The sequence below is a fragment of the Corythoichthys intestinalis genome, chromosome 18, assembly GCF_030265065.1.
Source record: "Corythoichthys intestinalis isolate RoL2023-P3 chromosome 18, ASM3026506v1, whole genome shotgun sequence".
Lineage (NCBI taxonomy): Eukaryota > Metazoa > Chordata > Actinopteri > Syngnathiformes > Syngnathidae > Corythoichthys > Corythoichthys intestinalis.
The window spans coordinates 34,882,061-34,899,108 of NC_080412.1; the positions used below are offsets into that span (position 1 = coordinate 34,882,061).

A 17,048-nucleotide genomic window follows, 5' to 3' on the forward strand; every position below is an offset into this window, starting at 1 on the left:
AAAGTCGTATAATTACATAGGGTAATGTAGCTGTAATCAGCTAAGCATTTCATGTACATGTACCGTAGCTGAGAAATACATTATCCTGGCTATATTTCAATACATCTTTGTTATGGTTCTTCTTGGGGAAAAAAAAAAATGAAGGGAAAAAAAAGAATCACTTGTCATGATATGACGCAATTTCGCCGTGGCACGCGACTCACCACAGCAAAAAAAAAAAAAACCTGCAGTGCACATAATTGTAAATAAAAAATAATTGTGATTTAAAAACAAAATACAGCGGTACCTAGACGTATGATTTTTTTGACACACGACGTAAAATTTGACTCTTCATGAGATACGACGATTTACGACGGTGTCGCAATTTCTGCGCAACGAATTAATTGAACTATAATGTATTCCTACAGGGAAATCCGTCTCGACATATGACCATTTTGACATACAAAGTCTAGGAATGAATTAAATTCGTATGTCGATTTACTAGTGTATAATAATAATGGGAGGCACAGTGGAAGAGTGGTTAGCACGTCCATCTCACAGTTATGAGATTGTTGGTCCAATCCCGGCCTCGCTGTGTGGAGTTTTCATGTTCGTCTCGTGCCCATGTGGGTTTTTCCGGTTTCCTCCCACATCCCCAAAAACATGCATGGTAGGCTGATTGAGCACTCCAAATTGTGTCTGAAAGACTTGATGGTGGATAAATGGGAAAAATATATGAAATAACGCTAACGTTTAATGCCTAGATGGACCGAACAACGTTTTGTTGACACGGAAGTCAGTAGGGCTTCCTCCTCTTCTATTTTTTTCTGATATATTTAGTCATGCTACCTTCACATGCTGTGGGAAAAATGAACCTTACCACATTGGTAGGGAAAAATGAACCTTACCACATTGGTAATTATGACTATGTCCTGTTCATGTGATTTTGCTGTCGTAGCAAAAAGACAGAGCAGATACGGACTTAACTTTGGTTTGTTGCATGGAGAAAACAATTTTAGACCTATCAATTAATCTATAACAGGGGTCTCCGAACCAGTCCCTGAGGGCCACTGTGGGTCCTGGTTTTTGTTCATACCGATCAAGCATAGACCTTTTAACCAATGTGGATTGAACTAAATGAAGCAGCACCTGACTGCAATCAACTGATTACACTTATAAAACACCAGATTGGTGAAAAGGTGTGGTCTTGTTTTGTTGGAGAGAAATCCTGCACCCACTGTGGCTCTATGTGGAATTGTTTAAAGACCACTGATCTACAACAACAATACGAGAATCCATCAAAATATAAACTGTGTTTTTGTAATTCAACATTTTAGCGAACACTTGAATCAAAAATACATTAAAAAAAAAAATATGTACACTACGTTATTATGATAGGGTAAATCTTTAAAAAACTTCAAAATAATTTGTTCCGACTGATGTTCTGATGCATGAACATGCAAGACCTAATTGGATCAATATTTTTTGTGTCCATGAACACAGTGCATCTGATCATAATTTTAATCTGAACGCTGATCGGATTGAAGAAATTTTGTCCATGTAAACACACCCATTGAGTATGTGCGTGAATGGTTGTCTCTATGTGCCTTGAAACTGGCTGGCAACCAGCTCAGGGTGTACCCTGCCCCCTGCTCGTTGTTAACTGGGATATGCTCCAGCACTCCCGCGACGCTTTGTAACGATAAACAATTCAGAGGATGAACGAATATGATCATAGCTGATATGCTTTCTATTTATAGGATGAAATGCCTTATTGTGAAGCATTACCATAATATTGCCTGTAGGTCCCAACGCATCCCCCATCCCCTCCTTACAAATCATATTTTAACCAGTGGGCATCCAGAGACAACTGGCAAAAGTGAATCAAGCCACAGTACATTTGTGACCTTCATATTTGGCACAGAACACAGGGGACAGAACCCAGTAATTGGATCGGCAAGCGACAAGTGTTCTGTGGAGTCCGATTAGTCCCAATAATCTCAGGGGATTAAGACGCAATAAGAAAAAAAAAGATAAAGTATTATCTTTACACATAGCTTTGTTGGAAAAGACCACAAGCAAGAAAGAGAGATTGAATGAGCACCAATAAAAAAAGAACCTCGCTGACTCGGAACACTCTGCCAGATAGGGAACTATAAGAAGGTCATAAAAAATATTGTAATGCATTATCAGTCACAACAATTTTTTCACTGGTGTCCCCAAGTTTATTGTCAAAATCCAGTTAGACACACACATCTTAATAATGTTGTTCACAAGAAGATACAGAAAATGGATCCAATTACATCGTAAATGCTTTTGTTCTGTTTAAACTCAAATCCACATAATAGTAAGAACACCGGAAAGGAGAGGAAGAGCGATTGAGCTAAAATAAAGCAGAAGCAAGAATTGGCCGTGGGGTGGCCAGGCAATGAATTGGGGCGCTGCTCTTTAATCTAATTATAACCCCGGAAAAGATGATGGCTTTCATGGTGGTCATTTTCTAAAAACGCAATTCAAGTATTGGGTGGTGCAGCACTGCGGTCCGCAATTACTTCAATTCCAGACTTTGCATGACATGAACTAAAACACGGATTCCCATAGGAACACACACTTAATGGCCTATCTCAGGCGAAAGCATCATTATCATCACCATCAGTTACCACAGGTCAAGACCTTAAGATTATTTTACTCTCCTGAAATACAAATGATCGCTCAGTTGTAAATATTTGTACCAGAAATAATTCTGCTCAAAGATTTTTTTCCCAGCTCAGGGTTCTGTTAAAGTGGAATGAACAGTATTGTTCAACAAGTTTTTTTACATGGTTCTTACACCATTTTAAAAGCCAAATTTAATGCTTTTTAAGACCTTAAAAATATAATTTAAAACCAAAACATGTCGCAACTACGTACGTATTTCTGATGAAGAAAAAAAAAACAAATTGTGTTTCACTGTAAACACAGAACTGCTGCTACAGACAATGAGCACCCCTGCTCTAAAACTTACCACATACAGAGGTTGGACAAAATAGTGGAAACACCTTAAAAAAAAAAATTAACAAAAACTAATTTAATATGGTGTAGGTCTGCCTTTTGCGGCAATTACAGACTCTTAGGTATTGATTGATACAACTTGTGAATTGTTTCCAAAAGATATTGAAGCCATTCTTGAGTTATATTACCCTTCAACTCTTTTTGAGACGATGGCGGTGGAAATCGACGTCTTAATTGAATCTCTAAAATTGACCATAAATGCTCAATTATGTTGAGGTCTGGGGATTGTGCCGGCCATCGGAGATGCTCAGCTTCATTAGAAGGTTCCTCATGCCATTCTTTAACAATTATGTTCAATGATTATGATGCCAAAATGTTAGGCATTTCCATTACTTCGTCCAATCCCTGTAGGTCAAGAACCTATTCCTGACAATAAACAAGGCTCCACTGCATTTTCTTAAATGGAATATCTTCACAAAAACCAATATAAAACTATGATAATTATATCTCTGTGTCTTATTAAACCATATTCTTTCCCAGAGGAGTCCTTTGTATTGGAGTTTGCAATTTCTTTCATTTAAATTTTTCTGTTTATTCACCAAAGTGAGAAAAAAATGGGATAAGAAAAAAGAAACTCACCGAGCTCCCCAGCCGCATTTCTTCCACCTACAGCATAAAGGTGTCCCTTGAGTGCACTGAGGTGGAAGAAGGTTCGCTTCTCATTAAGGCATGCCACCTGCATCCATTTGTTATAGCGCGGGTCATAGCGAAACACTGTGTCCACTGCTGTCTTGCCTTTGGTGTCATAGTTGCTTTGGCCTCCCACCACGTAGAGGAAGTTACCAATGACCGCAATGCCGTGTTGGTAGCGAGGCGCGTCCATAGGTGCCAGTGCTTTCCATTCGTGCGCTTTCTCGTCAAACAGACGCAGCTCTTTGCTGACCACAAGCTGCTGCCGCAGGACACCGCCCAACGTGACCAAGTGGGCGCTGTCTGAGCGGATGGCTGTCCGTTCCGACTGCATGACTGGCTGCATATAGGGCATCATTTGGTAGTTGCTAGCTTCCAGGAGAAGGTTGACGCACGTGTTGTCTGTGCGCATGAAGTCCACCGTCTGTACATGATTGATGAGCTCCTGTGGGTTCATGAGGGGAAAGCGGATGTTCTTCATAAGCTTGGAGGCGTAGTCCATGCGGCTGTCCTCGTAGCGAAGCCAGCGACAAGCGGCCTTGAAGAGGTCTAATTCAGTGCAGTGTTTCAAGCTATTGCTGGACAAAACAAATGCCAAGCGCTCGAACGGCAGCTTGACAAACTCGCCTGTGCCCAATAGCGAGGGAAAGTTTTTCAGTATGAAATTGTTGACATATTTGTCCACCTCAGTGAGGTTGTACGCGTTGGCAATGCGGCCCACCTCGACACAGTTGTCAAGGGAAACCTGCAGAGAGAGAGCGAGAGAGCGAAAATTATTACGCTGCAGTTAAGGGTGATTGAATACACAACATGCAGTACAGGATAATAGAATTGGAAAAGCAGCCAAAATAAAAGTGAAATTTTGCATTTTTATCAATAGATCTCATTTAAAATGACATGTTATTTAAGTAATTCATACCAAGATAAATGTATAGCCTTGTTCATGGAAAAAAAAAAACCAAAAATAAATCTGCTTTACTTCCTTAGTGCGCTGAAAACACTTGCTTACCCCAGATATAAGAAAAACCTTGCAAAAATCCAACACCGGAAGGATTTGTAAGAAGCTGGCTGCCTCGAGTGTGTCTTGCAGATTCTCCATGTTGAGTGACAACTTGGCTGTGTAGATGAAGTCGATGATTTTCTTTAGGCCTATTCGGTTTACTCCGTGGAGCTTGATGCACATTAAGTCCTGTTCTTTCATTCCACCTGCATCAGAGTAAAGAAAGGTATAAAGTAAATGTAGAGTAGATGCTGCCACACGACTAATACATAATTTTGTTTGAGTGGCACATCTGAAGGCAGCTACATTCATTAATAAAAAGGACATAAACTGAAATTTAAGAAGAAATCAAATTCCACGCATAGAAACTTAACTATGAAGTGAGAAACACCAACAATCACTGGTCTCCAAACTATTACACATAGGGTCGCTGAGGGTCCTGGTTTTTGTTCATACCGATAACGTACAGACCTTTACACCAATCTGGTGTTTTGTAAGTGTAATTAGTTGATTGCAGTCAGGTGCTGCTTGTTTTAGTACAAACCACATTGGTTAAAAAGTCTGTACTTGATCAGTATGAACAAAAACTAGGACGCACAATGGCCCTCGAGAACCAGTTTGGAGACGCCTGACCTACATTATAAATATTTTAGGAATGCAGCTATCGAATATTTATGTAATTGAGTAATCGATCAATTAGTTCGAATAATCGAGTAATCAGATTATTGACATTTAATTCCTTGCAGAATAAATTTCAGGATATGTAAAAATAAATACAAGTGTTTATGATTTCAAAAATTTTCATTTGCTTGATAAGATAACACTTTCAAAAGAGCATTAAATGCAAATACAAAATAAAATTCATGAGTGTTTCTTTAAACTGCAGAATTGTATTTTCATTTGACAAGAGCAATAAATGCATTAAAAACTACATTAAAATATCCGAGTTTAGCCTCAAACGATATAAAAAATAAATAAATGAGGAGTACAACAAAAGAACAGTTGGCTAACTTGAATAGCAAAAGTCCGTTAGCTTAAATGCTATAAAATGCTTTTTTTTTTTTTTTTTTAAACAAAGCTCTTAACAATTCGTTGAAACATATACTCCCACAAACAAACTGCCAATTATACTTCTAAACCAAATAACGAATGCATAAAAAAACATGAGCTCAAATAAAAACATACCTTATGTTAGTCTTAACAGGGAGCAGCAGGATTCGGCCATGTTAGACGAGTTATTCACTGTTGCCACTAGAGGCATGCAAAACTTCCGATTCTTAGATTATTTGCGATTCGGCCGTGGAAGATTCGAGAACGATTCACAAATATCCAAATTCCGATTATTGAATTATACCAGGTAAAGCTGAAGTAAAACACAGTCAGCGCGGTCTTTAGGACGCAATGAGGAACGGACCGAGAGTAAATATCATGTTCAACTCATGCCGCTAGATAAAAAAATGCAATCATACTTGACTGCGGCTCACAGCCGCTACAAAGAACGCCCAGTTGCTAGTTGCTACAAACATACGGCTACAGTAGATATCGTATATATGTAGAACTAAATGCAAAATGACAGACGACGTCTGTGTTAGACCATGTATTATTGAGAACAGAGATGCGAATGACAGACTTTCCGGCGTAAGTAAACGGCCGCCATCTTAAAGCAGTAGACCTCTCTAGAAGGCTCTGTTGTAGCGAACCTAATTAACTTTTTATCTAAAATACTACTAAATCGGCAGAATCTTGTCTTGAATCTATCTTTAAATGATGAAATAGTGTTAATACTTTGACAAAAGTAGACAGAGGGGAAATTATGGAATAACAGGAGCAATTTTAACAACTGTAACAGTTGATTCACAACATTAATTTAATTGAATGTAGTTGAAAGCTGCTGATACAGAATGGGGACTGGAGTTTTTTATTTACTGTTATTTTTGTAAATTTGTTTACTGTTATATGTTAACTTGACACTGAAATAGTAGTTTGGTTTAGCCTGAGAGGATTTTTGAATAATTTTGGAACTAATGTACAAAACATTAAATTTTATTTATTTTTTTTTTAAAAGGAGGGGGGGTGCATCAATAATCGTTTTATAATCGAATCGGAGTCTCTGAATTGTAATCGTAATCGTTAGTTGCCCAAAGATCCCCAGCTCTAGTTGCCACTATAACTAAACTAAATGCAACACTTTCAAAACAAACCATTACAATGCCACCAATTAAATGGATCATCGAAGCAGCAAAATTTGATTCGAAGCTTTTTCTGATCGCATTACTCGAGTTAATCGATTAATCGTTGCAGCCCTACAATATTTTATGCACAGAAAAAACCCAAGTAATCGATACACGGCCTAACATGGTGCAAGGTAAAATTTCTCATTCTTCGATGATTCGCTCGTGGACGATTCGAGAATGATTCACTAACATCCAAATTCCGATTATTGAAATATGCCAAATAAAACGGAACTAAATCACAGTCAGCGTGGTCTTCGGGATGCAATGAGTAATGGACCGACAACTTATGCCGCTAGATAAACAAAATAATAATATCTGACTACGGCTTCAAACAACGCCCAAACAAAGTTGCTACAAACTACGTCCACATAATGCTACGGTAGATATCACATGTATATAGAACTAGACGCGAAATGACGGACTCTGCGGCGTTAGCAGCACATGTATAGAGAACTAGATGCAAAATGACAGACTTGCCGGCGTTAGTAAACAGCTGCCATTTTAAAGCAGTAGACTTCTCTGAAAGGCTGTTGTAGCAAACCTTCCAAGCGAACCTAATTAACTTTTTATCTAAAATACTCCTAAATCGGCAAAATCTTGACTTGAATCTATCTTTAAATGATTAAACACTTTTATAACTTTCACATATCGAAAGTAGACTGAAGGGAAATTACGGAATAATGGGAGCAATTTTAACAACTTTGACGGTTGATTCACAACATTAAATTGAATGTTGGTTAACGCTACTGATACAGAATGGGGACTTGAGTTTTATATACTGGTTTCAACTGTTAACTTGATAATTTAATAGTAGTTTAGTTAAGCCTGAGATGATTTTTGTACAAGTTTTGTAACTAATCTAGTAAACATTAAAAGCAGCTAATAGCTGGGGGCGGGGGGGCGTTGTGAGGTGCACCAATAATCGAATTATACTCGAATCGTAGCCTCTGTGTCATAATCGTAATCGAATTGTTAAGTGCCCCAAGATTCCCTTCTCGAGTGCAAGGTACGTATGCCTTATGGCCATTCGTTTTTCCTTCTAATTCTGGAAAACAAAAATTTTTGAGGTCCAGAACATGGCTGTAATGACACCCCTATTCATCGGTAAGTAGGATGGAGTCGTACAGTTTGTTTCGTGATGGCAAACGTGTAACCTTATGAGAAGATGTAGGGCCAAATTGGCTAGACAAGTGTGCAGATTATGTCAAGCCATTTGTTGTCATTTTCACGTTTGAATTGGCATAGGCGTCCAAAGCCATTGTTTGAAGAAATGAAGTACCCATGCTGATTTTTAGCACCAGGGGGCGACGAGACCCTGCTGCAGCCGCATATTAATTTATAAGAAGAAGATAGTCTTCCGGGTCATGGCTCGTTATAAAAGCGAAGTTGGTGGAAAGCAAAAGTTTTGTTTTTCCAATTTCAATAAACTGATATTGCAAATACGAATTAAGGCTCGTTTTCTGTTATTGAATTACCAGTTTTTAATCATGAAACATGAGACGATTTATTTGGCGTTTTTTGTTAATACACATAAAAAATTTAAAAAAACGAATTGGGCTCATTTTTCGATTTCAATTCAATTAACTGATATTGGAAATAGGGATTAAGTCTTGTTTTTCGTTATTGAATTACCAACGGTATATTTATAGGTCTTAATCTGATTTTTCTTGATTAAAAATCAGTCAGGAAGCTGCAGCTAGTACAGAATGCTGCAGCCACAGTCCTCACAAATACAAGGAAACTGGACCTATGAAACATCTAGGACCCTAAGGTCAACTGGAACCGGTTTCCTGCATGTTCCAAGAACAAGAACCAAGCAGGGTGAGGCAGCATTTAGTTATTATGCTCCTCAACTCTGGAACAAGTTACCTGAAGGTCTGAAGTATGCTCAAACTGTTAGCTCCTTTAAATCAGGGCTCAAAATGCTTTTGTTTAGAACAGCATATCCATAACTGTCAATATATTTCAATCTATTTGCTTTCTATTCCTCCTGTGCTTCATCTCAATTTCTGATTTCAATTATTATTAGTAGTAGCTGTATTTTTTTTTCGTGATTAAATGCGTTTTTATGTATAATTTTATTTCCTGTTTCGATTATCTTTGTTTTTACGTTCTATTGATTTAACGCGATTTTCATGATCTTCATGTGGTGTAATGCACTTTGAATTTCCTTATGTTGAATTGTGCTATATAAATAATATTGCCTTGCCTTACCAGTTTTTAATCAGGAAACAAGAGGAGAGTAGTTTCTCATTTTTTGTTAATACACATAAAAAAAAACAACAAAAAAAACGAATTGGGCTCGTTTTTCAAAATAAGGAAAACTGAATCGCTGAAAGGTACACGGACCGTGCAAGCCTATTCTTGCCTTTGAATGCAACAAGAATGTTATCACTGCTATTTCTCAAGGCCTTGGCATTCATACTCCCACAAAAGTGTAGGATGTAAGCACAGCTCTTTACGGGTAAAGCAATAGTGATATAACTGCTACTGTGTTAAAGTATGAATGCGTTCATGAATAATTGAAAAAAAAATGCTGTACATATGATGAAAGTAAAGAAAGATTAACGAGCCCATCGTAATCGATGTTGAGGGTGCCATCCTATGAATAATTTATACCAAAAATGAAAAGGAGGAGCAACTATTCCTACTCAATTCTGACCCACCTGTGAACATGGCTTTGAAATAGTCAGAGGACGAGGCCATCATTGCTCGATGTACCGGGAAGGCTTCATCACCGTCACCAGCCACCAGAGTGACATCACATAGGAGTCCCTCTATTCTCAGCTGGTCAAAGCCCTTCAAAGAAGAAAATGATAGTAAAGAATGAAATAGTGGTGGGAACCTCTGGGTACTTCACGATACAATATGCGATACATGGCGATGATCTCACGATATGCCGATACAACAATTATCGATACATGGGTCAGGAAATATTTCTACCATTTTCTACTATACAACTAATATACTGAAAAACAAGCTATTTTCATCTTTCTGCTGTGAATTGGAATTAGTTTATCACTAGTAGATGTCATTCGTTCATTCGTTGCCATCCCTCCCAGTTCAAACACATTGGATGTCTATGGCCGTCAGTGGCTGCGAACGCCAGGCAATGAGTTCTTTCCAGGGCATTTCAGGTCATTTCCTGTTGATTTTTGGTCACCCTCTTTCCCTTCGAGGCATTTGCTGATTATTTCCTGTTGACTTTGCGTTACTGAGTAGGAAGTGACTCAAGAATGTCCCTAACGAATAGGAAGTGACCTAAAATCAACATGAATTAAGCTGTAAATTCCCTAAAATGGACAGAAAGCGATCTCTAAATGCCCACAAAAGACTGGCTGTAAATGCTCAGGTTTCAGTGCCACTGAGTTAACATAGACACTATACCAATGTTCTGTTGGTTCCGTTTCTCTTTTTTTTTTTTTTTAACGGTAACACCTTTTCAAAATGGTGTATCAATTCTTGATGGGAGAATACCAATGACATTTTGGGCAACAAAGTATCAAGATTTGTCACCTTTTCGGTATATTGTCACACGCCTAGAATGAAATGTATTAATATTTCATACGATCCATTTCTCCTATAGAAATGAGGTTTCACCTGAAGAACCACGGAGCTGTGCGTGTTGCTTGTGAAAAATCGTGTGTTTCCAGTCTTTGATGCCTGAAGGTGAGCACAAATGCCCATATCACCGTAGCCCAAAGCCACTTTCATGTGAGTGTCGTCGTCCTCCACGAGGGATCTATGAGGAGAAAGGATTTATTAATGTCGACTGTATTTAAATTTCCATCGTGTTTATTCCAGTGAAACTTGCCACTCCAGCTTTGAATGCCAAAGCCTACATCTGCTTGTGTATTCATCCCATGGAACGCAAGGCCAGATTCTGATGACTATTGTGCGACAGATGAAACTGAATTCAACTCTCATTATGAACATTTTCGATGGAATCCATTTGTAAACGCAAAAAATACATTCAATAAAGAGTATTTAGAAACTAAAGTGCAATTGAATTAACATGATTCAGAGAAAAAAATCTTGGTTAAGAATAGGCACGTTATGTAAGTAGGTTATAACTCCATTTTCACACAACTGTAGCCTGCAGGATTGAGTGGACAATTAAACCAAAAAAATAAATTTCATGACCAATTTATTCAATTAAGACAATTAAGAAAATGATAACAATGCACACCAATCCATTCTTACTGGTGATTACCTTCAGTATACAATGAGGAAAATAAGTACTGTATTTGAACACCCTACGATTTTGCAAGTTCTCCCACTTGACTGGGTGGGCGGGTTTGAAATTGTCATGGTAGGCACTGTGAGAGACAATCTAAAGAAAAAAACAACCAGAAATAAAAGTGCATGATTTCTTAACAATTTATTGTGTTACACTGCTGCAAATAAAGATTTGAACAGGATTTGTCTATTAGCTAGAATTGCGAGCCTCTAAGACCTGCTAGCTGCCTTTAAAAAGTCCAACAAATAAGCGGAGTGGAGGTGGACTTTTTGAATCTTGACTTTTTGACCTGTTTAAGGAGGTTAACCGCATATAAACACCTGCCCACCCCATACAATCAGGATGACTGCAATTCCTAACATGATCAAGCCCAAAGAGCTGTCCAAAGACACCAGAGACAGAATTGTAGACCTCTACAAAGCTGAACAGGGTTACGGGGCATTTGCCAAGCAGCTTGGTGATACCATTGGAGCAATTATTAGAAAATGGAGGAAGCTAATCAAGACTGTCAATCTCGCTCGGACTGGGCTCCATGCAAGATCTACCTCGTAGGGTCTCAATGATCCTAGGAATGGTGAGGAATCAGCCAAGAACTACACAGGAGCTGGTGAATGACCTGAAAGTAGCTGGGACCACCATTTCAAAGGTTACTATTAGTAATACACTAAGGCGTCATGGTTTGAAATCATGCATGGCATGCAAGGTTCCCTTGCTTAAACCAGCACATGTCCAGGCCTGTTTTAAGTTTACCAAATATCATTTGGATGATCCAGAGGAGTCATAGATCAAAGTCATGAGGTCATATGAGATCAAAATGGGACTTTTTGGTCTTAATTCCACACATAGTGTTTGAGAGAAGAAGAATGATGAGTACCATCCCAAGAACACCATCCCTACTGTAAAGCATGGGGATGGCGGCATCATGCTTTGGTGGTGTTTTTCTGCGCATCGGACTGGACGACTGCCCTGTGTTAAGGAGAGGATGACCAGGGCCATGTATTGTGAGATTTTGGGGATTAACCTCCTTCCCTCACTTACAGCATCGAAAATGGGTCATGACTGGGTCTTTCAACAATACAATGGCCCGAAGCAGACAGCCCGAATAACCAAGGAGTAACATCATAAAAAGCATATCAAGGTTCAGGAGGGGCCTATCCAATTTTCAGAACTAAACCAAATAGAAAATCTTTGGAGGAAACTTAAAACTCCATGTTTCTCAGTGACAGCCAGAAACCTGATTGATCTAGAGAAGATATGTGTGGAGCTGTGATGCCAAATCCCTCCTGCAGTCTGCGCAAACCTGGGGAAAAGTTACAGGAAATGTTTGACCTCAGTAATTTTAATCAAAAGCTACTGTACAAAATATTAACATTGATTTTCTCAGGAGTTCAAATACTTATTTGCAGCAGTATAATACAAATAAATTGTTAAAAATTCATACACTGTGATTTCTAGATTTTTCTTTTTTTTAGATTGTCTCACAGCGGACACGCAACTACCATGAAAATTTCAAACCCACCCATCATTTCTAAGTGGGAGAACTTCAAAATCGCAGGGTGTTCAAATACTTATTTTCCTCACTTTAGATAAGAACTGACTATTGTAGATGAAAAACTAGTTGCATTTTGTAAGTCCTTGAATTTCCACTCTGGAATCAATAAAGGTTACCCTTGTGTACAAATACAACCAGATAGGAATATGACATTCTTGGTTATACGATCATGAGGATGACCTTCACTAATGTTATTTGTTCACCTTAATATTTCATGCGGTTCCCTCGGCAGATCAAAAACATTGAAGCTTGAAGAGATTTTTACGTCATCGTGCAAAGAATATGACTCCTGATGGGCTTCTAACCTTTCACTGACCTTTACACTTGAACATAAATGATCACAGCAAAAAGACAGAATGAAGCCAAGACAAACATTTAACATACACGTAATTATTCAGCTGTATATCATTTCCATTTTGGAAATGTGTTAAGCATATTCATGCAGAGCAATGAATTATTGCCCAAAATTTGAACTAAATTGCAGTTTTCCAATTTTACCATTCAAGGCTCCTGCACTGTGATAAACTTGACACCTAAAAGCCATGAGCATAAAGTCAGTCCAAGTAAACATGAGGTGCATTACAGGAAAATAAAGCTTTTGAACTAAATCATTTCCCAAAATAAAAATGCTCAAATGACTTTTGTGCTTTTTCCTTCCTCGGCTTAGTCAACTGCTTTCCAGAGGATTCTTGATTGTGCTTGCTTTTAATGCGAAGTGACATTTTTGTGTCTGGACTCCGGCAAGAAACTAATGAGTGTAAAGCACAGAGCTGTGTGATGCGCAAAGAAAATTATTAAACAACTGGGCCGGACAATTGAACTAGATTTAGAGTTAGGAGCATGTTTCAGGATGCAATTACTTTTCTTGGTCGGTAGTTAGAGTAGGTAGGTAGTAGGGGTGGAAACCTCTGGGTAGCTCATGATATGATACAAGGCTCACAATAACGATAACCTAACAATATGGCGGTATAACGATTATCGATACATGGTTAAGGATTCTATAATATTTTACTGTACAAGTAATAAAATGAAAAAAAGCTTTTCATCCTTCTGCTGTGAATTGTATTGAGTTTATCATTACTAGACGTCCAATCCCTTTGACCTTCAAATGGAATGGACGTCTATGGCCGTCAGCGGCAACCAATGAATTTAATTTTCAGGTCATTTTGGATATTTTGTCACACCTCTAGTAGGTAGCCTGTTAAACTGTTGAACATTCATTTTGTTTTTGTACACCAAGATCAGATGAAAATATTTCATCGACCAACAATCTTTTCTTGACAATGGAGTCACAATGACGAGCTAAAAATGTGGCTTGGGAGACTAGAACAAAACAAAATGAATGCCAATTTTCGTCTGACAAGACAAGACGTGGAGTGCGCCAGGTGTCATGATAGCGGTGTTTGGGTCGTGTCACTCATTAGAGATGTGCTGCACCTCTCCCACCCTCTCCTCACCAGAGTTTGGGATGTGTCTAGAGCTAGGCTGCGCTCCATCTTGCTTGTTTGGAAACACGGTAACTTGGCAAGAGACAATATGCAATGCTGCTTCAGCCTTTAAAGGTCTGTGCCAGGTGATCTTCAGATGCTAAATGTAACTCCTAGCATTAGCATAGCAGTTGATTTAGCACTAGCTTGCGTCCTCTTAAAACACTGGCTAGCCTAACGCAGAGCTACCAGGCTTTTCTGGTCAGTAAATCTAGAGAAGAGCCAGTTGGCGAAACTGCATTTAGCTAATAGCCCACCTTCAGTTATTCTGTTTGGTAAATGAGCAATTACTGGGAAATAATGATTGCCTAGACTCTAAGGTTAGCACATACACATACATGTAGTTCGTGGCTTTCATTGAAAATGATGTACTGCTTTTCCTGTTGAGTGTGTATTATAATCACCAAGTTGGCGTCCTTGTAGACACTAAAATATGTGCTCGTCTGTCTATGTTCATTTCAAATGGTTGGAAACATCTCTGTTTGGACAAAACCTTTTGAATATTACAGACGAAAACGTTTTGAGTAACTGTCAACTGAAAATAAATTTATTAGATTTCGTCGACTAAAATTAGACGACGATGAACACATTTTGACATGACTAAAATACGACTAAGACTAATAAGTACTTTTGTCCAAATTACTAACGCTAAAACAAAAGTTAAAAGGGCTGCCAATAACAACACTGACCAAGATGAAGGGTCACACAGGATGGCGATGCAACTAGCAGGAATTTGACAACACTACTACCACCTAAAAAAACACAGTGATCACAATCACAGGAAGGACAAATTTACATTTACCCTGTCAGGTGGTAAGGTGGACAGGTAGCGAGCAGAGAGTGGTTTGTCCACACCACAAAGGAGTGTTGGTGGCTGCCAGAACGAAACAGAGAGACAACAGCTACAGCATCCAACATGAGAAACGACTCCCTTACAGCAGTGGAACCAAAGTACTGTATGTTTGATCTCTACTGAATTATGCAATCATTGCAGAATAGTGCGAGCCTATTTATTCTCTTATAAAATAGCGAGGGGGTATTTATTTTTCCAACTAAAATTTTTACAACAACGTTTACTGGTCCTAAGCATCATAAAATTAAATACTATTTATTCCAATTTACGTCAGGTGAAGAAATAAACCAGTCAAATGACTAATATACATACAATGAGGCAGATGTCCAAGTATGAGTAATTACAGTTGCTATTCTTTTTCCCTGGAGAAAAACAGGAGGCGGAATTTATTTGTCCTAAGTGGATTACGCACCAAATGACAAATTGGGAAAAAGAATCCTTTAGGGATGGCCATTATTTGAGGAAATACTATAAATATCAAAGTACAACAATTCAGGCCCACTTTAATGCCATCTTCACATGATGCCGCAATTATGGTAAATACCACTTGTCGAGTGGAAAATCGCATGTGAACGTAGAAGTCGTATTTTCGACTGGAAAACTGGAATTTCATTAGTATACCCGAGTTTTCGAGATGGGATGACCGTTTACTTTTCAAAATGACAGAGCGCGAACAGTAAGTTGTGAATGGTAAACTTTTTTAAGATTGCATCAAAACCTAGTGTGCATATTGATAGAACTCTTATTTTTCAACCAAGTGGTTGCTAAAACGTTCAGTTCAAAATAAAAACTTACCGTCTGCTTTTGGATTCAATCTCTTCTTATTCTAGTAGATAAATTAAAAGGTTAAAACCATTTAGCCTACGCACGAAACCAAAATGAAATGTGTTTTTTTGTTTTTTTTTGCTACAACAACAAAAGCACATGAACAGTACGTACTCATAACTACCAATTAGCAAGTGGTAAGGATCATTCTTGCCCACAGCATGTGAAAGCAGCATAATATTTACGTCAGTTTAAAAAAAAAAAAAAAAGGGTTCGAATGAATATGGCACATAATTCTAGGTCTTGGACAGTTTGCTTCTGAAGAAAGTATAATTGTTCAAAGTTAAAAGTGGAAGAAACCGCTAAAAAGTGTCAGGAGGGAATGAAAGTGGCACTCTATCAAATCCTCTTCATGTCAGTGAAAAGCTTAAAAACATCCTTTTACAAGTGACAGTTTAAGAAGCTAAAGTCAACTTGGCTTTTCCATGAGATGACAGTGGGTCTTGAAAGATTTAGAAGAATAGTTTTGCTGCCTTAGCTAGCTCAGAACCAATAATAAAAATAAAAAAGCATTATAGATTCATTTAAGTTGAAGTCGGTAAAATTTGACACTCTTAAGGACATGTATGTAGGTATGAAATTGAAAATGCTTTTGATGAATGGTTGAGATTCCTTTAAAGACACATGCAAACACTACTTTAAAAACATCCTTTTTGTCAGTTAAAAGGTTTGTCAACTACATGACAGGATGAAAAATGGAAAACTAGCGTCAAGCGCAATCCTAGAAACCCTACTGTAATACAACAACATACGTTTTACTTTCACGGAATGTGTTCCGTGTCTCACTCAATTATTCACATGCATCTAAAGTGATTTTTCAGACCATCTGTTGTATTGCTGTACATTTTCATTGCTTACAAGAACTGTTCTAAATAATACAAACCCATACAATCAGACATGCCTTCCGCCATAAAGGAATTCATTCTGTATCAATCCAGATTCAGAATAGCAACAATGCAAAGTCAGTGAAAGAATGAATGATCAATTATTTTCAAAACAAATGGTGACAAAGACTGAATGCAATATAGTATGATAGTATGCTTTTGGAAAAACAGCGATGACATACTTCTTCCTCCTGATAACTGGAAAACCTTTAAGTGAAATTGCAGTTGTGTCTGTCGCGCAGTCAAATGCGGTTGGGCAGAAAAACAACACCGCCTTGCAGTATTGTTGATAAATGTTCTGTCTCACATCTCT

The 17,048-nt window shown here is 38.2% G+C and overlaps 1 protein-coding gene across 4 annotated transcripts in view; it reads right to left on the reverse strand.

Moving 5' to 3' along the window:
- Positions 1 to 17,048, reverse strand: part of klhl13 (kelch-like family member 13) — a 51,125-nt gene that overhangs the window by 16,688 nt on the left and 17,389 nt on the right. For 2 of the 4 annotated variants that reach the window (XM_057820641.1, XM_057820640.1), the window contains 5 exons: positions 14,976 to 15,047; positions 10,495 to 10,636; positions 9,561 to 9,693; positions 4,670 to 4,866; positions 3,610 to 4,405 (listed from right to left, as the gene is read on the reverse strand). In XM_057820641.1, the coding sequence (XP_057676624.1) occupies positions 3,610 to 4,405; positions 4,670 to 4,866; positions 9,561 to 9,693; positions 10,495 to 10,636; positions 14,976 to 15,047 (1,340 nt within the window). The remainder of the gene's footprint in view (positions 1 to 3,609; positions 4,406 to 4,669; positions 4,867 to 9,560; positions 9,694 to 10,494; positions 10,637 to 14,975; positions 15,048 to 17,048) is intronic. The other 2 variants (XM_057820643.1, XM_057820642.1) reach the window with 1 other exon arrangement.